At 41.1% G+C, this 21,073-nt stretch overlaps 1 protein-coding gene across 2 annotated transcripts; it reads right to left on the bottom strand.

Annotated features, from left to right (window-relative positions):
* Window positions 1-1,363: 1,363 nt before the first annotated feature.
* Window positions 1,364-20,360, bottom strand: RAB23 (RAB23, member RAS oncogene family). Of its 2 annotated transcripts, none has more exons than XM_048496654.1 (7): window positions 20,107-20,360; window positions 13,083-13,300; window positions 12,568-12,653; window positions 8,235-8,391; window positions 6,989-7,071; window positions 4,028-4,120; window positions 1,364-3,205 (listed from the first exon to the last, which is right to left on the bottom strand). In XM_048496654.1, the coding sequence occupies exons 2-7, from the start codon at window positions 13,235-13,237 to the stop codon at window positions 3,066-3,068; spliced, it is 714 nt and encodes a 237-aa protein (XP_048352611.1). In that variant the 5' UTR covers window positions 13,238-13,300; window positions 20,107-20,360; the 3' UTR covers window positions 1,364-3,065. The 2 variants fall into 2 exon arrangements, with proteins under 2 accessions (XP_048352611.1, XP_048352603.1); XM_048496646.1 differs by lacking the exon at window positions 20,107-20,360 and adding an exon at window positions 19,858-20,084.
* Window positions 20,361-21,073: the final 713 nt, after the last annotated feature.

Here is a 21,073-nt window from a genome sequence, read left to right as displayed (position 1 = left end):
AAACAAGTACACTATTGATCCTCAAGGACTATCCTGCATAAGTGAAAAAAAGACTGGAAGACCTGCAAGCCAGCACCCAAAGCTGTAAGCACAAAGTTCTTTATGAGCCTGGGATTGTGCGCACGCCATTAAAAAGTGGGTCCATACTCTTAGCCCCCTCCAGACATAGGGTAAGTATGATCAAAGCTGGTAGCACTGATTATTGTTTCGGCAGGGAGGTCCACATTCACATCAGCATGTGCTTGAGAACTTGGGGATTAGACCGTTAGTATTGTCCACTCAGTGCACATGAGCATTCAGTAGTAGCCAGCTTGATACAATTTTGTGCCACTTGCGGCTGCACTTATCGTGATGGAAAAATACAGACTTTTTATTGACTAGGACTTTTTAAAAAATTGACCAAGATAGACTTCACTTGTTCAAGATGGGTGGGGATAATTGTTACTTTTCTGAGCCAAGAAGAGGTGCTCAAATCAAATCTTCAATTCTGAAAGCAGTAGTATGTATGAAGGCTTTAGAAGTATAGCAACACAAACTGGCTACAGCATTTATAACCACCCTCCAGCCCCGCATTCTTCATTGTGAAACATGAGGTGGCTCACATAGCATCCAAGCCTTGCTGTTCCTTTAGCTCTGTTTTCTGTGCTGCTCACAGAAGGCATTCCATTTGTGGAAGAGGGGAAGGACAATTTACCAATTCCTTCCCCACTGTAGCCTCCACGTCAACCCCTATGATGTTCCTCTGCGCACAATCGGGGGGGGGGGGGGCACAGATGATGGCAACAATTGTGCTGCACAGGATCCAAGAACAGAACACCCCCCCCCCATCTCTAATCCAAGCAATGACAATGTCCAGATCACTTTAGTTTCAGCAAAGCTACAGTAGCATGTGCCCTCCAAACACACACTGGTTATACAGGTTATACAGATGGCAATCACATGATATGGATAGGCTGTAAATTTGCACTATTGTATACAAAGGCAAAAAAAAGTCTCACTTATTCTGTTCAGGCAGTAGAAAACTCTTAAGGCTACTGGATTATCCGAAAGTTTCCATATTTTTTCAAATGTACAGACAGTGAACTGAAATGGCTTAGTTTGCAATAAACAACTTTGCTTACGTACCCCTGCCATTATCCCATAAGATAAATCTAATTTTGACTCACACAAAAATATACAGCTGGTAATTAAATACACTTATTAAAAATAAAAGGTTGTAATCGAACATTTTACAGTGAAAGGATGAAGGATTAATGATAAATGTTGCTTGTGCATCAGCAATGAAAGCAAAGTTGTTTAATATCTGGGCAGCCGTTTTTGTTTTCGTTTAATTTGCTCCTATTAAGAGACAGGTGGGTTAAGATTTCTCTGAAAAGTATACAAGTGATATTTATTGTATATAAATCCATGGAATGTTAGAAGCCCTCTCCAACACCAATGTCAGATGAAGGTGTACTTTCTCATGTAAATGCAGCATTTCAATTCTGGTGAGTACAGTTTGTAAAAGCAACTGACAGAATAGCTTAAAGAAAAACTCATAGCAAGAAATATTTTAACCAAAAGATCAATGCTGGGGGGAGCTTCAGCGCCACATCATATGAACTACCGTTGAATATTATCTATGCTCCGAAATTAGTGATCTAATATATTTTGGAAACAAACAATTTGGTGCTGGCTGAACTTTGTCACACAAATATTGCAAAAATATTAAACATGTAGACAGAACTCATACTGAAAATGCATGCTTGAATTAATGCTTTTAAAAAAGGACAAAGCAAGCACATTAAAATTTTGCCACTGACTGATCTTGTAACACTGAACTGCAGTTTTAACATCCTGATCCTAAACACATTATATGATACTACATCACTTTCTGTGAGACTCATAACCCAATCCTATGCACATTAACTCTGAAGTAAGACCAAAGCGGATTCTGCATGGGCCAAACACAGTGGTGTAAAATGGTTTAAAACGGTGTAAAAGGGTTTACACCATTTTCACACCGTTGTTTTGGCCCATGCAGAATCCGCCCAACTGAATTCATGAGACTTTCTTCTAGGTGAGTGTACAGCCGTACATTCATGCAGTGTGATTAAGAATAGGGTGCATCTTAACATGACAAAAAAGAAGGTGCCTCTAACTGAACATGGGATTCACAATAGATATTAAAGATGCAGTGGAGAAATTCCTTGAAAATGTTTAATCTTTGGGTAGCAAGTCTCTTCAATATTTGATCATCTTTTCCAAAAATTAATAGTATATGAATATATAATTGTAGATCTTTCTTTTAAAAAAGGAAACTTGAAGGGCTTGGCTATTCTTTTTATCTTCTGTTTATCTGGATAAAATTTAGAAAGTGTATTAAATGAATTTGACAAAAATATTTTTAAGCGTAGCAGCATAAAAATTCATTATTTGGCACAGCACACAATCGTATTAAAAATTAAGGCCCACAATATTGGGAGAAGTTTAATCAGTACCATTTTGGAAAGGTCGATGCCGCTTTAGTAGTTAGGTTATCAGGACTACATAATTGAATAGAGTACCTGCTTATCTTTAGCCTGAACCTTTCACGAATTATCTATAGATGTACACTGCTGTTAGAATTAATAAACTATACAAATATTGCACCTATGACACTGCCAGAATATGCACTGGAGTAGTTTAACAAACTATAAACTTCTGCTTTAAAATACTTTCCTAATGAATTATCCGGTCAGCTAAGTAAGAAAAAACTATTTTATCTTAAGACAGCATGAGTGATACTGAGATTTAAGAATTTCAGTTGAACTGTAAAAAGTGAGACCTGTTACACACTTTAATACATTGTACCTTTCAACCAGAAAGTTGTCCTATTCAATGTAAAATGAAGGCATGGGGCAATGGTTCTATTTCTGTGCCACCACTAGTCTTAACTATGTACCAACAATAATTCATTGCAACAGCAATATCCACTATCACTGTGGGATTCCAACACTTGTGAAAGCACTGGACTGCTACAGTCAGCTGTGTTCCTTGCCGACTTCAGCTGAAACGCCTTTGTCAGACCGTCTTTTCTTCTCTGTTTAAGGTATGCTACAGTTGCTAAAAGGGCTTCTGTTTTTCTTGGTTCGTTGTTTGTTAGGCCTAAGGCTGATGACGTCACCACCATTAAGCATGCTAGAATTCTGGCCAGAGTGACTTCCGCCTGCTGTGTTGAAAACGCCTAAATTAAAAGCAACAAACACAAAAGAATTACATTCAAGCTTATATCTACGATCTCTGAAATACAGCACTGGATCCAAACAGTTTTTTCACTAGATCTCACTCAATGGCCCTCTGATACTACCATTCCCAACCCACATGAATTTCACACACACATATATTCCATGATTCTATACAGTGTTTTGAAGCTATCAAAGATAATTCATCCTTTTTTTACCAGCTGCAAAGCTAACTGGATCTAACCTACAGCTCAAAAGCTTATATAATTTAAAGCTTTGTCAAGTTGCTTGTAGTTGATTATTAGCATCCTTGAGTATTTGGAAATGTGGCTGATGCTTTTTAACGGCAACAAAACTTAGGGTAAAGCCTTTGTCGATACTATTTTTCAAAGCTTTGCTGAACTTTCTGTTCATGTAATGGCCATCACTGGTAGCTGTGGAGAACCACAGACATATCTAAAGACAATAACAAAGTAAAACCTTTTTATTAGTATCGAAGTTGCTAAAGTTTATTTTCAGTATAGAGCCTAAACTAAGGTAAGTGAGCATTTGCACTCATTCACATTTGTGATTTGCCTGTGAAACACAACCAACCGAGCAAAATTTTGACATTATGTTGGGAACTGTGTGTCGTCTCTGCTCTTTGCATAACTTCAATTTGTAGAATCTTAAGAGGACCAGTACACAAGCCCTAACTAATATTATCATCAGGCTCATAAGGATTAATTCTACAAAGTGATAGCACATTGTAACCTGTAGTGATTTGTCAAGTTAGCATATTTATCAGCAGACAGTACTATCTGGCTATAATATTGTATACGCACCGATTTTGTTACTACTCGTATGTACTACTTCAGGATTTTCAGCTGTTTGTTGTTTGAGTCTTTGAAGATACTTCTCAGCCAAATACCTGAAAACTGAAATATATAAAACAGTTTCTTTAAAAAAAACTCAACACACTAATTGTGGCAAGCAGCAGAAATGTTCCCCAACAATACAGGAGCCAATGATAGTGGTACCCTGAACCAGTAAGTCAGAGCTGTGTACTAGAAAAGCATTACAATTTGACAGGAGGAGTGATGGCTCTGTGGGCCATTATGTTAGTTTGCCTAGTGTGGCCTTTTAATCCAATAAAATACGCCAAAAGTGAAAAACCAAAAAGGCTTTATTTTTTCTAGAAAGATAAAAGAAAATAGGCACAGAGGGTCTCATGTTCCATACTCTGTGGCAAGATTCAAACAGTTACATAAGTTCAAATAGCATTACCTCAAAGGGGCAGCTGCCATCACCTATCCATTCACATTCAACTATTCTTTCATGTGACCTTCCTGTTTTCTCCCCAAATCATGTGACTCTCCTGTTCTCTCCAGGTCTGCACTGGAGATAATGTATTCCTCTCTCTCATTTCATGTGCACTTAAATTAGCAGGGTGAGTCTTACCATGCTAACGAGACCATTTACCGGGAGCTCTGGCTTTTGGCAACTGACCCTCAAGTTTACAGAAACTAGCACACATTCTTATTTTAGGAATTTGCAGACAGAAAGGCAGCTTGTTTTATCAGTTAATGTTTACCATTCTACAGCCTCCTGAAGTCCAAGCAAGAGTTCATGGATATTTCAGACATGTACATAAAACTGAACAGGGGGGAATTCTATAATTGTTTCTCTTTTGAATATCTCTGAACTAAGATGTTGAGTGAGTTATATTTTGTGGGTTGACAGTGAAGTTGGAAGCTATGAAAGAAAAGAGTTAGTTTAACAAGAATATGAATAAAAGATCAGTGAAGGTAACAGATCTTTGATTAAGTTCCCTGGGTTTGATTAAGTGCCTGGGTTACTGATTGTAAAAACATGTCACAGCAAGCAAGCAGGGTTTGTTGAGTCTAGTGTATTAGCAGCAGAGGGTTATAAAAATGGGTGTGAGGGTTTTTCACTGGGCACGTACTGTTTAAATCCTAACATTCCACAACTTATGGTTAATTGCCTCTATTTACTCCAGTTGCGTATTTTGCTGTCTAAACGTCAATCATGCTCATTATGGCCCATCATGCTTGCCTTGTCTTCCCCATGTCCATCTGTGGCTACTTGCCATCTGGCTACATGCAAGGAAGTGCTCCCCTTCTTGCCCCAATTGAAGCTGCCATGTTTGTCATAATCTTTTTCCAGGTTGTCTCTAGTTGCCATGTTGATTGACAGCTTTTCCTTTAAATTTTATTTTTTCCCCAGTGTTTCAGCATTCCATTGCAGCAACAATTAAATGCTGGTGTTCATTTTTTTTAATTCCCTGGAAGTGATTGCAGAGGAGTGGGTGGGGCTGCTCATTGCTCCTCCATGGGCGGGGAAGGCAGGAAAATGTGAAGCAAGCCAGATGGACACTGGGACTGTTTTGTTATTCCTGCACAGGCTGGGAAAACATCATGCTTTGCCTGCTCTTTGAAGATGCGAGGCGTCTAAAATCTGCTGTCTGGTGAGTTCAGCAGTGGGAAAAACGGGTCTGTAAGGCTGTTTCCGCACGCGCATTAAATGGCGGCCTGGAGACGGTAAAAACGCCATCTCCAGGCCGCCATTCGCACGGGGGGCGCAGCTGCAACGCAGCCGCGCCGCCCTCGCGCTGCCCGCCCAGCCTGAAGCCGGCGTTTCCCCAGAGCGCTTCCCAGCGCTCTTTTTGAACGCCGCGGAAGCCGCTGTCGGTTTAACGGCAACAGCTTCACGGGCGACTTTCCACCCGCACTTGTTTCACCTTGAAATTCCGGTTTTCCGGCGTACGCCGAGGCCTGGGGACACACCCCCTGCCCTGCGCCGTTGGAGCAGGCGCGCAGGGCCAGGGGGGCGTCTCCCCAGGCCTCGGCAACGTGCCGGAGGCCTGGGGACATGCCGGGTCGGCCGGGCGCCAGCGCTCCGTGGTGCCGGCTGCCCGGCTGTTCCCAGGACCATCCATGCGGACGGTCCCAGCGTCGTCGGGTCGGCGTCGGAAACGGCCTAAGTGGCGGAGAGGCTGGCCCAAAGGGAATGTATCCTGATTGTGGAGCAGACCTGTAGTCCCTAATAGGCCTTTTAAACACTAATTTTCAATACAAAGTATTAGGTATTAGTACTATTTCAAGTTTAATTTTTTTACTAATCCCACTGCTTTAATTTTCCGTTCCATAATCTATTAGTAACAGTAAGAAAAACTCTCAGAGACTCTTTCCAAAGTAATCACTTGCAGGGCTGAATTAATACTGCTTAGCACACATCAAATATTATTGTCAATGTATGATTGTTCAACAGCCAACAGTTCAACAGCCATGTTCAATGTATGATTGTTCAACAGTTCCACAAAGTAAAGTAACTGAGTACAATATATCCACAGCTGTTTTTGGTTTCTGCCATCTCGATAACAATTGTGCACAAAAACTGTTGATGGCATGTAATTGCAAGAAGATAAATCCAAGGTTCCATAGATGGAGCTTTGTTACAAAATCATTGTCAGCAATATTAGCTAAGTGATGCCTGCCACCAGATTTAGATTGTTCATGTAATCCTATGCTCTAGAATCCAATCTGTTAGAGGTTATTTTACTGGGGCCTCCTTCTCGTGAGATAACCAGGTATCCATTCAGTACCATCTCATACTGTGGGTGGGGATTTGTGTGACAATGTTTCTCCTCCATTTTAAACATTTTCTGCAAACAGAGAACCTGGATCGCAGGCCAAAGACTAGGCTGTAACTATGACAGATAATTCGCAATCTGAGGTTAGAATACCACATCAAGATAGTATCAGCACATAATCACTACCTCTTACCTTCTGTTACATTTAAATCCTCCTTTACAGACGTTCGGTAGAATCTTAATTTTAGCTTTTTTGCCAATGCCTCAGCTTCTTCACTGTTCAGAAGGGGAGAAAAAAAATCAGTATTTTTTTCAGTGCAGTGAACAGAATGCCTTTAGACTGAGTTTGTCTAACCACTTTCAGAATGAATTAAAGAAGCGCAGTGGAGCAATTGCGCTTTGGACAGTAAAACCACTATATGGCGTAATGTTGTTAGAGTTTCAGCCAGGACAAGCACAATCCCGGCTCTCATGAAAGATCAGCAGGTAGGGATGCCAGCCTCTAGGTGGGGCCTGGGGATCACAGCTTATCTCCAGACTACAGTGATCATTCCCCAGGAGACAATTGTTGCTTTGGATGGTGGACTATTTGGAATTGTACCCCACTGAGATTCCTGTCCTCCCCAAACTCCAAGCCCACATCTCCAGAAGCTTTTCAACCTGGAGCTAGCAAGCCTACCGCCATCACCCATCCCCTACTGGTGGCCAGGGGGAACCTGGCAACCTTATCAGAAGGTGATCTTGGGTCACTCAATCTCAGCCTAATCTAATTTGCAGGGTTTCTGTTGTGAGAATAAAATGGAGGAAGGGAAAACAAGGTTGTAAGCTGCTTAGACACTCTGATGGACAGGTTAAGTTCCACCTCTCCTTAGCAGCAGCTGACATAACGTTTGAGAGAGAGATTACTGGAAAGCAGTAGTTGACAATGAAGGGAGTTGAAGACAACGGAGAGTTCAGTGTATATCTGGATGAATGAAGATGCGGTACAGAGCTGGGACACCCAGATGTGATGCTGGGTGCTGTGTTAGCCCCATCAGTGCAACGGGTATGTGCCAGAGACATGCCCAGGGGTCAAGCCAACATTAGTCAGCTTCCACCCCAGGCTTGCAGCCAGTTACGCCACGGTCTAGGACTTGGACCTGCACCACTCTTTTGGATGGCCTAAGTTCATTAAGCCATTTTTTGGCAGCAGGGTTTTTTTTAGAGGAGGGGAGATTTGCTTCTCCACACTGCTGGAAAGCCCTCTGGAGGTGGCAGGGCAGTATGGCAGCAGTGCTGTCCTTGGCCAGCCAGAGCTGTGGACTGGGACGGTCAGAACATTTTCCTGGCAGTAAACCCCATAGAGAAGACCTGAGCTGGATTTTGAGTAAACCTGCTTTGTGGTTGCTCTCTTAAATGCTTAGAAAAGTAGTTACGTAGAATATGCTGACAAATCTTACTTCTTTATGCAAGAATCATCCAGGAGATCAATCTTGTTCTGAACAAGAACTGTAGGTAACTCTCCAACTTCAGATACTACTTTCTCCTTCCAGTTAGGGATTGCCTCAAAAGAGTCTCTATCAACGGTGGAAAATACAAGCACGCAAGCCTGGGCTCCTAATAAAATTAAACACAATATCAATCAGTTTTGTTTATTAATTTACAGTCAGCGGCCAACACAATCATTTTCATCTTATCAAGGTAGTATATAGGATATATAAAATACAAAATATATATTCCAAATTTCCTCATACGAATAAACATTAAACTAATATTTAAACTTAAAAAGCCAGAAATTCTAACGAAAATAGTGAAAATCTAAATTTGCTTTCTAATCTTACAAATCTGAGCACAAAATCTCACAACCGGACACATATTTGATGGCACATATTTGTCCCTTCCAGACAAAAAACATTTCAAGTCTGGTCTTATTTGACCAGCAAGGAAACTTTACCAATAATGGACTAAGTGAATCTTATAAAAAACACAATTCAAAAACATATGCTCCGCTGATTCAATTTCGCCTAGTGGGCCAGTGCAAAGCTTCTGTTCATAAGAAATTTCCCTTCCAGTACAGCAGAGGGCAATGTATTACTTCTTACAAGGATAAAAGCCCCTCCAGTGTTATTGCAATTTAAGAAATACAGATAAGCCGCCAAAACAGCAATATACTTGGCATCATCAGGAACAATATAACCAGATGTATTCAATATATACTGTTGTCATTCATTATCTATTATTCTTTATCTAATAACTGATTTAGCTCTTTCAATCCCTACATCTAATAGGGCTTATGGAGAGAGGCCTCTTTTCTGAAGGGACTTCAGAACAGTCTTTTGCTAACCTGATTGAAAATGAGCTTGCAATATTAATAGAAAAAGCCCTTGAAGGTTTAGCCTACCTGAAAGCAACTTTACAATTGACAAAATACATAATCTGGCCTCTATCCTTATCACAACAGTCTCCAATATGACCCAGAAGTTGGATACACAATTTGGTACTTGTAGCAAAGCTCTGAGGAATTTGGCTTGAACTCTCTCAAGTGGAAAACAGCAGGAGGAAAGATGTCCCAACAATTTGGCCTTAAACAATCTAAGGGAAGCAGGGATATAATGGCCCACTTATAATCTACCAAATTTCAAAATCCCATTTGCGATCTTCTTCCCAAAATCAGCAAATGAGGAGGGATGCACAATAATAACAGCTAACAAAAAAGATTAACTACATCAGGGGTCCCCAATCTTTTTAAGCCTGTGGGCACTATGGAAACTTTTAACAGCAATCTTATGAAAACGTATCTGAGAAAGTCACATGGAATTTTGTGGATATGCCCAAGAAAGTCTTACCACCTCCAGTTTTCAAGGTACTCCTTCTGGTAGCTACTGATACACCTGGGAGTTTTTGCAAACTGGAGGAATCAAATCGTTTCTCCCCAGAAATTCACTTTGCATGTGCTATCTCCAAATATTATCTCTCTCTTGTTCAGGATATAACTGGCCCAGTCTTTTGGTAAAATCATGTCAAGTTCTCATATTTAGGGGTAGGATGGCTCAAATGACATTTTATTACATTATTATGCCAGAGCTGCACTGCTGCAATGTGAAACCATAACAACAGCCATTTGGGGAAGGTCAAGATGCAAGTTTTGGTTGCTTCTGGTTCTACTGCGCTAACTCTTAATCTAGTCCCTCCCTGACCTCATTGATATGCCAGCAGAAATACTCTTTTTGCCTCTGTTTCAAGGGAATGAGGTTTCAAATCCTAAACTCTATTCCTGTGACGAAACAGAATAGAGTGTTAAGGTACATGGCACTGCAAGAGCAACATTCTTCCTTTGTACATACACTTCTAAATTAGGATGTGTCCTGATAATCATACTCATATCATATAAATGTGTACAACACAGACTATAAAAATAGTTCCAAAAAGCACCAAAACACCACCACTAATAGTACAGCTACCATTTCTACTTGCTGCAGAGCTCACTGTTTACTTTTTCTATGCAATCTCCCCTGCCACATAAAATCCACCAACTGGAAGACTGTTTCAATCACCCATAAATTAACGCCTTAAGGGCTGCAGAGCCAAAAGGGGTCTTAACTGTTGGAACCAATGCTTAATTTGTTTATACAGAGAACCATGTAATGAACCCCTTATCAAAAGTGAAGCAGAACAATAAATGTCACTGATGGTTATTTTAAGAGCTGGCTGCTCACGACATTCTATCCAGCTTCCATCGCAAACAGTGAAAGAAAGGTAAGTTTACACTGGTAAGCATTATCCCTGAGTTCTGTGGAGCTGTTCCTGTACTGTGAGCAATAAGAAACCTTGCATAGTTAATGTAACTCAATAACCTATATCTAGGTAATGGGGTTGTAAGAAATACCTGCAAAGTCACATGTGCGAGAGAGATGCCAATCTATTAATTCTCATATAGCCAGGAATATCAGAGGGATGCTACACAATATAGCTTCACAATTATCCTTACAGACTTTGAAATATCTCTCAAATGCTTAGGTGAAAACAGAACTGAAAAGAGTAAAGTAAGTTTTTAAGTATGTGCACAGTGAAAAACCCTCTCACCCATTGAAAAACTGCAAGGTTAAGTCACAGATTTGAACATTCATGTGTCTACAGGTTACGTTTCCCATTGTTTAGTAATTCTCCATGCTCCTTAAACATAGCAGGAGAAACCAGACTGGGCTATTACAAACTGTACAACTCCCCCCACCCTTCCCCATGAAGGTCACTAACTGACATTAATTTCCATTGAAGTTGTACATTCTGCTCTGGAAGACAGACCAATGGTCAGGGTTTCAGCATGATGTTTTTGAATACACTGCCATTCATGTGTGTGCTGCACAGTGTGCATACTCTGGTAGTGAGGCACTTTTACTACCTCTTTTGAGCTAAGGATTTTTAGAATCCATATAGCAAAAGGAGGAAGAAGGAGGGATAATAGCCTCACAACATAATAGCCTCACAGAGCCCTTCGGGGACGGGGCGGGATAGAAATTTAAAGTATAAATAAATAAATAAATAAACATAAACCTTTCTAAAACTTCTAGAAAATCCTGAAATACCCAATCAGGTATCTTTGCATCCTCAAAGAAGCTGATTCTCAATCAGTAGCTCTGTAACAGGACACCAGAAAGAAGAAATGTATGCTGGAGGAGACCACACCAAAACTGAAGGAGATTCAAGTAATTTAAAACAATAATATATATTTATATTGGATCCTTTAGGGTGAGAGCCAAGGGTCCCTTCCCTCTCCCTCTTTTTGACTTCCCCCTCAGCTGTGAGGCAAGAACCTGGCATATAAATATGTGTGTGTGTGTGTGTGCACGTGCGTGCACTTGCACATGTGCATTACTGTGTGCATGTGCAGAACACCAAAATACATGTCATATAGAGAATATAGCACTTGCAATTTACAACCGCAATTAGATCGGCTATGCTACCAAAGAGATTAAATGGCAGCACTGCATATTCATGATATAGTTTCTGACACTGAACTTCTCCAAGTAACAAATCTAATGCACATGTTTAACAAGATACAGAAATTATAGCCCTCAATAGAGCCATGAACATATTTTTAGAGATATCTTCCACATATAGGTAGACCTAGGAATTGCATTTTTGGGCAAACCATAACTGCACACAAAATCCCAGATAATTTTGTTTTGGTAAAAATCTGAGAATGGCTAGCTTATGGCATTTAATTGTAGCTCCAAAAACTACTTGTAATTTTGATGCTATAGTATCCCAAAGCATCTTTAAAGCAATTTTTAAAATGGATATTTTAAAATATTTATCTCAACTGTATAGAAAAAGTACTGCACAACTTTCAAGGTCTTTTAACTATCAGAATAAAAACAGCTTGCAGAAATATTTCTCTAACACTGATGAAATCAAATCAAGATTTAATATATATCATGTTCCCCAACTTTTTTGAGCCTGCAAGTGTATTTGGAATTGTTGTCACAAAATGGCTGCCGCAGAAGGCAGAGCCAGCCCCAAAATGGCTGCTGCAGCATAACTTTTAACATAGTGCAGATCCGTGTGGTATGGTGGCAGCTGCTGCCAAAGCAGCAATTTAAAAAATTCTGCACAGCCAATCAGAAACTGGCCCATTTTTATTTCCTATAAACACTTGGCAGGTGCCAGAAAAGGTGTTACAGACACCACTCTGGCAGACTCTGATATATACTTTATTACCAACACAGCACCCTATCAGTAACTTTATTAGAGCCTATAAGTAACAGCTATATGTATGCCAATAATGATGCTTACCTCTGTAATAAGCTTTGGTAATTGCATCAAATTCTTCTTGACCTGCTGTGTCCCATAGCATTAATCGTACATCTTCATCATGGACTCTAAAATCAACACAACAAAGTATATCAACAACCTGAAACAGTTATATGATCGTGAGACATTATTGAAAAAAATAGTTTTGCTTGGCTCTTGTTGCAATGTTCATATCTACCACAGAACATACTTTATCATCACACGAAACATTTCCTACCTTTTCCTATCCTTTTTCATCTTGATACTTTGGCAAAACAGTTGTCTCACTGACAGTTATATTTACAAACTGTAAGAATTACTTTCACGCATTATCCAACTTGGTAAATTGGGCAGTCATGTGAAAAGACTACATAATACAGTTAGCACGTACATGCCTCACTTTTAGATCAATGAAGAACACTGTCACAGCCCTTTTCCCTGGAAGAACATTAATCCAGCACTTACAAAAGCTTTAAGCAAAACAGAAACAAGACATTTTGCTCCTGTGAAATACATACTGAATTTGTCTTTCCAGGAAATCAACTCCAATAGTTTTCTTGTAATCTTTTGTAAAAATCCCTTTGCAATATCTCTGGATCATACTGGACTTCCCGACAGCCCCATTTCCTACCACCACCACTTTGATGGCCACTTCAATATCTTCTTCTAACATTTTGATCAGTGACAAAAGGATGAATTACTTCACAGTCTTATTGCAGATCTTCAAGACTGGTGCCTAAAAGACAGAGCAAAATTAAACAATGAGCTTGTAATCAAGGAAACGGACAAGAAAATTTGATTTCAATTTCTAATTTTGCCACAAACTTCCCACATGACATCTGAGACTTCACACCAACTTAATGTATTTTTGTATATTCATTCCAGTCTTAAGATTCTTAAACTGAACACAAAAGGACCCGGTATTGGTTCTACATTATCTGATGTACATTTTCAAACATAAGGTCTCCAAATCAGCTTAGAAATCTATAACATGATATTGACATCTCCTCCATTCATTTCAATATCTAAACTACCATTGATGGATAAAAAAGACACTTTCCATGGCAGATTCCGCATGGGCCAAAAACAGCGGTGTGAAACCGGTGTGAAAATGGCTTTAAATGGTGTAAAAGGGTTTACATCATTTTCACACCGTTTTCACACCGCTGTTTTTGGCCCATGCAGAATCTGCCTATGATATTATGCATGCTTCAGGCCCTTTCTCCTAGGAACAGAAATCTTGTGGTATCATGGGAATCAAGCAGAAAGAAGACATGCACTACTATAACTCTCATGTAATCCCACAATATTTTATAGATTTTTAGTATTCCCCCTGGATAGAAAGGACCTAAAGCAGCTTGCAATACGGTTACTGTGCCAAAACAAGTATGAAAAATTCAGCTGCATATAAAGATATCTTGAATAATGCTTAACATTCAACAGTATAGTGAGAATAGATGGTTCAAAAGCTGATACTAAAAATCATTAGGGTGTCCTTTTATTTGTTTTGTGACATCTACATAAGCTGAACAGAATCCCATCAGAATTTAAACAGTTATGAGCACAGGCAGAACAAATTGGGGGTGGTCACAAAAAATCCCAACAGCATAGTATCATTTAGCTTCAGGGCTAGATAAGCAGCTTCTTGCTCCATCTTGGAAATTGTGCCACAATGCCCTGACTGCAGCTATGAACCTTCTGTGAAGAAGCAGTGTCCCCTCTTGTTCCCTATGCTGCGGTATGGGAACGAATCTGGATCAGAGAAATAACTACTTTATGGCATGCTTTCTCCTTCCTAGTTTTACTCTTCGCCCATTACAAGGTACTCTCACCTTTTAAAAGCTCTGCTCTTAAAGAAGGGCATACAGAAAAAGATGTTAGTATGGTCAGTTGAGGTGCAGCGGTTGACAAAATTGTATGCTTCCGCATTAGAATATAGTCCTGAACGAATATGAGAATTATCATTCATATCTACATGCTGCCTTTGTCAAAACCATTATTTTGTGCATCTTTTCAAGGCTTTACGGAGTCCCAATTTGGATTCAAGCTATTAACCACTCCTTGAATTCTCTTCAATCTAAATTTTTTCACAAGATAACTGGACTCCCAAATTGTGTGCCCTATGTAGCCCTTTGTCTGGAGTTAGGTCAAAACTCCTTGGAATCAGCCACTTGGCTGAGGACTTTTAGATTCTGGCTGCGAATTCATTTTCTCTCGGACTGTAATTCCCTGGTCCACCGTCTGCTCTCTGACACCCATTCCAACCCCTGGTTTTCCATAATTGAAGAAAAAATTGCCTCTATCGGACTGTCAGTGGATTCACTTTGCCCTTTGTCCTATTCAGAAGCTTATAGGAAATTAAAAGGTCAACTATTGGATAGAGAGTTCTCTACCCTAATCACCGCAGCCAAGAAAACGTGCTCCCTCCTGTATTTTTCTCTCCCATTTGAACAGGGCCACTTGGCACACTACCTGTATTGCTTAATAAACCCTGTTCAAAGGATAGCCATAATGCTCGCCAGGTTTAATGTTATGCCTTCTGCCTTGTTACATGGCAGATTTAATAAGCAAGAAAAGGCTAAAAGATTGTGCCCATGTAACGATGGCTCAGTTGAATCTCTGGCCCACCAATTACTTCACTGTCTCAGATTCAAGGAAATCAGATCCAAGTATGTGAATCTCACTCCTTTACATTTACCCGATCTCCCCGATTTATTTAGATTACACTACTTGTTGGACAACCCTGATCCTTCTCTATGTAAGATAGTGGCAGACTTTCTCCTGGAAATTACTAAATGCCAGTAGATTTCCTTCGTCCCAACATGTATATCCTGTATTGTATATGCTTTTTAATCTGTTTTTATTATTGTTGTACTGCTGTCTATGCCAATAAAGGCTTGCTTCTGCTTCTGCATCTTTTCAAGACAGAGTATAAGAAATGACTCCCTCACATCCTCATTTGTCTCCTTGTGTGTGTGAGAGAGTGTGTGAGTGTGAGAAATGTCATCAAGTTGCACATGACTTATGGTGACCCTATAGGTTTTTCAAGGCAAGAGACAAGCCAAAGTGGTTTACCATTGCCTTCTTCTGCACAGCAACTCTGGTATTCCTTGGTGGTCTCCCATTCAAGTACTAATCAGAACTAACCCTATTTAGCTTCTGAGATCTAACGAAACTAGGCTAGCTGGGCTTTTTCAGCTTCAAAGTCATCCCAACCTTCAGGAGTTTATACATCCTGGTTTGGGATGGGAGGGAGAAAAAAAAGAATCTTGAATACCTACATTAGGGCACTTCCATAATGACATACACCACCTTTGTGTACTGGGTTTAATCTACTAAATGCCACCATATAGGATTTATAGAGCGTAACTGGAATATTCAAAGTACCAGACATACATAAGTTCAACAAGGTAGGTCTGTCAAAGCTGTCTTGATCCCCAAAAATGCTTTGGGGTGAAGATCAAGATCAAAATGCACAGAACTGGGAAGTGAATCCTTATTGCTAGCAAACCCTCAGCTGAGAGACCAAGGGACCAAGTCTCCAGCCTTACCGGGTGTTAATCAAGATTAGCTCTGCAAGACAGGACACTTGCAAGTTACATTACTTTGGTAGTTATAGCCAAAATAAGGCAAGGTAGAGGGTTTCAACTAAAGCCTCCAAATCCAAATAACATGACAACAGTATAATTAAAAAGTGCTATTAGAAGAAATGTGCAATAGTATACAAATACAGAAACAGTGAAAACAAGGAAGAAAACTTTAAAACTAAATAGCGAACTTAAAATACTTATTCAGGCTTTAGTCCTCTGACTCAGATGTTACCTGGCCAGATTTGATACAAAGTCCACATAGAACTTCAAGGTCCAGAATCCCAGAAGCAGATGTTTGGTCCACACAAGACCCAACCAACAGTCAAAAGTATGGGTAGAAGTGCCAAGCTAGAAACAATTGTCTTGTTTTATGCCAGACTGCTCACAGCTGGCCTGAGCATGTTTGGCCAATCAGGTGTGTTGCTAAGACATATGACCATGTATCTCTGCAGATAATACATATTCACAGTTGAACAATCAAGCAACTTTCCCATGCCCAGGGTTTCTTGTGCTAATGAGATAAAATGGAAGTAAAAAACTCCCTGTTGATCTCTGGCCTCACAATTCCCGGGCCCATTATCTAAATTGCACCTCTGTCTGATGCCATCTCATCCCTTATCTGTCCTTGGAAACTGCAAATCATGTAATATTAACTTCATAGAGAGGTGCCTTCAGTAGATTAATTAAGCCCAAAAACCTGAACCAAACTTTGAAAGGCCAAGAAGTGGCAAGGCTAGCTTCTTGACAAAGCCAACAGGATTATGTCCATATTGTTGATGCAAAAGGCTGCAAGAACAAAACGTGATGAAGGCTAAACTCATAGCTGAAGTTATATATGAACAGGTTGCTTCCTGCCACTCAGGATACATTAGTAGCACTTACTCTTAGCTGTTCCAGTACATCAACTCCTGAATCAAGATTATTATCTCTATTTATGGTTTAAAAGTGGGAGCTGCAGAACACATAACCAGTGCGTGTTAACATTTTTAAATGTAACGTTGCCTCAAGAAATAGATAAACAAATTAAAAGCCCAATATCAAGGAAATAAATTTATATATCATGATGCAAACATTAGAGACACACATGTAATTAATGAGCTGATAAACTTTACTGAAAGACACTGAAATGAAAAGATAACCAATATCCAATTTCTACAGTCTTGATGAAACTGAAAGCCTGTGCAATCCTAAAATCAGAGTTATACTCAGCTATATCCATTGAAGTCAATGATCTTAGAAGGGTGCAGTTTGGTTTAGAACTGCACTATACATTTCCAGCTCAACCTGGTCTAATGTTGTTAGGATACTGCCTTATCTCTATAGAGCAGAAGAGTGAGTTTTGGCTTGCCCCCATTTAATTGCCATTCCCAAAAGCCACAGGTCACAATGCATGTTCTGGAGATCCTCAATCCATCAACAAAAACCCACCTGAACCCCTAAAGCTCCTGGGAAAGTTAGGGTCCATTACACAAATTTCTAGAATGTTTACAGCTCAGTGCTCAGAACAAGATGCATTAAGAAGGCCCAACCAGCACTCAAATTCTGATATTAATAGTTAGAAAACAATAATTAGTGGTTACACTTTTGAAACAAGAGCTTAAAAAAGGCCATTGGCAGCAAAAGATTTCTTTTCTAACTTGTATCACCACATTTGCATGATTTCTTTGTACCTGAACCACACAAAATATTCACTAGCAGAATTATTTGAAAACAGGAGGATCTGAAAGTCAGGCTTAAAAACTGTGGCCATCTACTGTTTGCAATTTAAAATCTCTGCAGTAACACAATAGTTTATGGTCACATATTACCTCATTCCAGCAATTAGCATGCAATTCCCCTTGGTGTCATTTTTCCAGCCACACGCGGATTCGACAAGAGCCCTTTTCCAAAGATACACCCAGATGTCCACGCAGCTCCTCTACTCTCTCAGAGGATTTAACCTCATTCCATTCAGTACATTCTGTTGACTCTCTTTCTTCCACACCCTGCTCTGTCTTTCCAATATCAATTTAACCCCATAAACCCATACTCTCACTCATCCCACCACAAGAAATCAGTTCATCTCCTTCCTATGATACATATTCTAGCTGCCTTGGAAAACCAGCTCCTGTGCAAGCCACTACTGGTGGATCCAGGGTAGTGGTCCTTAGGGTTAAACATATTCAAGCTCTTCTGGTGAATAAAAACCATTAAAGTCACAAAAATTGATGGCAAAACTACATGTTATATAGTCCCACTGAGGAGACCAACAAAATGGGCAGACCACACAAGCTCTTAACACGCCCATTCACCTTTGTATTCAGTCTTGCTGTGTTAATAGGAATGTATAAGGCTAACATGGTGATATTCTGTGCAAGATGCAGGGCAGGCATAGTAAATTATGCTACTGATCGCAGCCATTGCACAGAGAAGCTATCCTGCAGACATACATTTACTTTCTTGCCTCAGGGAACTTTCCCTCATTAGGATTTTGCCAGTGTTTGCATGGATGAGCCAGCTGCTAAGAGTGGCTAAACCAGACTGTAATAGATAATAACCATGGGTGAGCAGTCTAATTCAGAATGCTTGCTGAACCCCTGCACTTGTTAGTAACACTTCCTGGATACTTTTCCCACAGTGTTATTCACCTACTACGTTTGCTTTATTAACAAACGCTGCTATGTTACCATATACAAATACAACAAGTGAACAGTTAGAATCAGACACCATTTTGCATCTACCAATCTATTCTCACATTACTCCTGTGAACTTGCAGTTAGCTAATCAGATACACACCACACACCACCTTCCAGGTAAGCATCCTTCCAGGCCATACGTACACACAGGGGAAGAAGTTGAGCACAAATTCTTCACCAACAGTTGTTAAGAGCAGGTGGCCTCTAATCTGGAGAACTGATTTTGATTCCCCACTCCTCCACATGGGTGACCTTGGCCCAGTCACAGTGCTCTCAGAACTCTTTCAGCCTCACCTATCTTACAGGTTATCTGTGCTGGGGAGAGGAAGGAAATGTGTTTGTAAGCCACTCTGAGACTCCTACGGTTGAGAAAAGCGGGGTTTAAATCCAAAATCTTCTGAAGGGCTTCCTCAGCCATAGAACATACCTTCGGTTTTTCTTGCCAAGTTTATCAGAGATTCCTAAAATCTGTATTGTGGGGCAAAGTTGAAAATTGACTTGAGGACTCTGCCATGAGAATTATGAAAACAATATGCTCCTGAGCATGCACAAACTGCTTTCTCCAACCACCAGTGATTAACCAACAATGTCTGCGACTGAGAAAAGTAACCCTCAACAGGTCTCCTCCGAATGCTGCTGAGTGGGGCTCCCGATCTTAGGACTACAGAGCAAGTCAGCCCTTCCAGGCCTTAGCCAGCCATTTCTTCAGCAAGTTGAGTTCTGCCCTTGTTACAAATTCAGCTTGGCAAAGGCTGAAGGGAAAACCCCAGGGTGTGTTGGGAGGAGAAGGGCAAAGGAAACAGAGAGCAACATTTTTGCATTTCTCAGCCACAGTCCGTGGCTTCTCCTCTCCCCAACGCAGGCGAGACCACCAAGCAAACCCCCCTTCCCCTCCAGTCGCGCCCGTTCGTCTGCACAGGCCCCAGTCTCCACACCCCGCCAGCAGCCCCTCCCAACAGCAACACAAGCGGCGCCTCGCAATTGTAACCCGGCTCCCAGCCTCGCGACCGAGCGGGGGGCGCACTAACCGGCAGCGTCCCTGACCGGGCGCGCGCGAAAGAGAGGCTCGGGAGAGTCGCCTGCACGGGGGAACCGCAGCCAGGAGAAACGGAGCCGGCCCAACCCGGACGCACATCCCGGCTCGCTCCCCCCTTAACTGTGGTCCATGCACTCCCCCGGAAACACCGTCAGGGCCGCGGCGGGACCCGCTTGGCAACGCAGCCTCCGCCGGCTCGTCTCCGCTCCGCCTCAGACGAGAGAAGGCAAGGCTGGCTTACCGCTACCTCCGGCACCCCCGCCCTGCTCCGCCTGCTGCGCTCCCTCTGCAGGAGCGGGAACAGCCTCGCTTGTCGGGGTGGGAGTCTGGAACAGGCGGAGGGAAAATTGCAGCCAGGCGGCACGGAGAAGCGCAGCAGGCGATGAGCCACGCTTGGAGCGAGGAGTCGCAAAGCCCGGCGTGGTCCTCGTGCCGCTGAAATGCTTCTCCATCCCAGGCGTAAAGGCGGAGAGCGCCGAGGAGGTTGCCAGTACTGGTCCGAGGCGCGCTTATTTAGAAGTGGTTGACCGTAGGATGGCTGAAAAGGGCTATTTCTTTCTTCCTGCCGCCGACAAAGAACACTGATATCGCCCTCTTTCAACAAACAAAAGCATCAAAAGTGGACTCCAGCGTGATACTGCTGGGATTTATTAAGAGGGTTCATAACCTCAAGCCCACTCCCAACTAAACAGGGACTGGGATTTTTATCTCACTATAGATAACCCTGTTTTCTAGTGCCACTGTCTTTTGAGGTGACAAAGGTGGCAACCCAAGAAAGGCCCTTCTTTGTTGCAGTGCTAAAACTTGGGAACTCTTTTCCTAATGATATTCATTTGTCTCGCTCAATGGTTGTTTTCCATCAGGGGTGAAACCGTGGTTTGCATAGTTCTGCCACTGTTACTGCCTTTCCTTTCTGATTTAGATTCTATGTGTTTATATCAGATTATTTTATATATACTTGAAATTCTGTTTTAGAGTTTTAAAGTTGGGTCCCAGTTTGGCAGCATAGAAATTTTTACATGGACTGGCCTACAAAACCTATGAATTTCTACTTAATACAGGTGTTAGCTAGTTTAGCATATTTTTCTTTATTCAATCTTCATTTTTCCCAGCTGCATTTTGCCCTGTATCCCTTGCATTTATATACTTACATTTATTTGAATTGATCATTGCCTCTCGCTGAGACTAAAGGAGGGCCTGCATACTTG

Source organism: Sphaerodactylus townsendi, linkage group LG01 (genome assembly GCF_021028975.2).
Source record: "Sphaerodactylus townsendi isolate TG3544 linkage group LG01, MPM_Stown_v2.3, whole genome shotgun sequence".
NCBI classification, from domain to species: Eukaryota; Metazoa; Chordata; class Lepidosauria; order Squamata; family Sphaerodactylidae; genus Sphaerodactylus; species Sphaerodactylus townsendi.
This window is presented reverse-complemented; position numbering and strand designations above follow the sequence as displayed.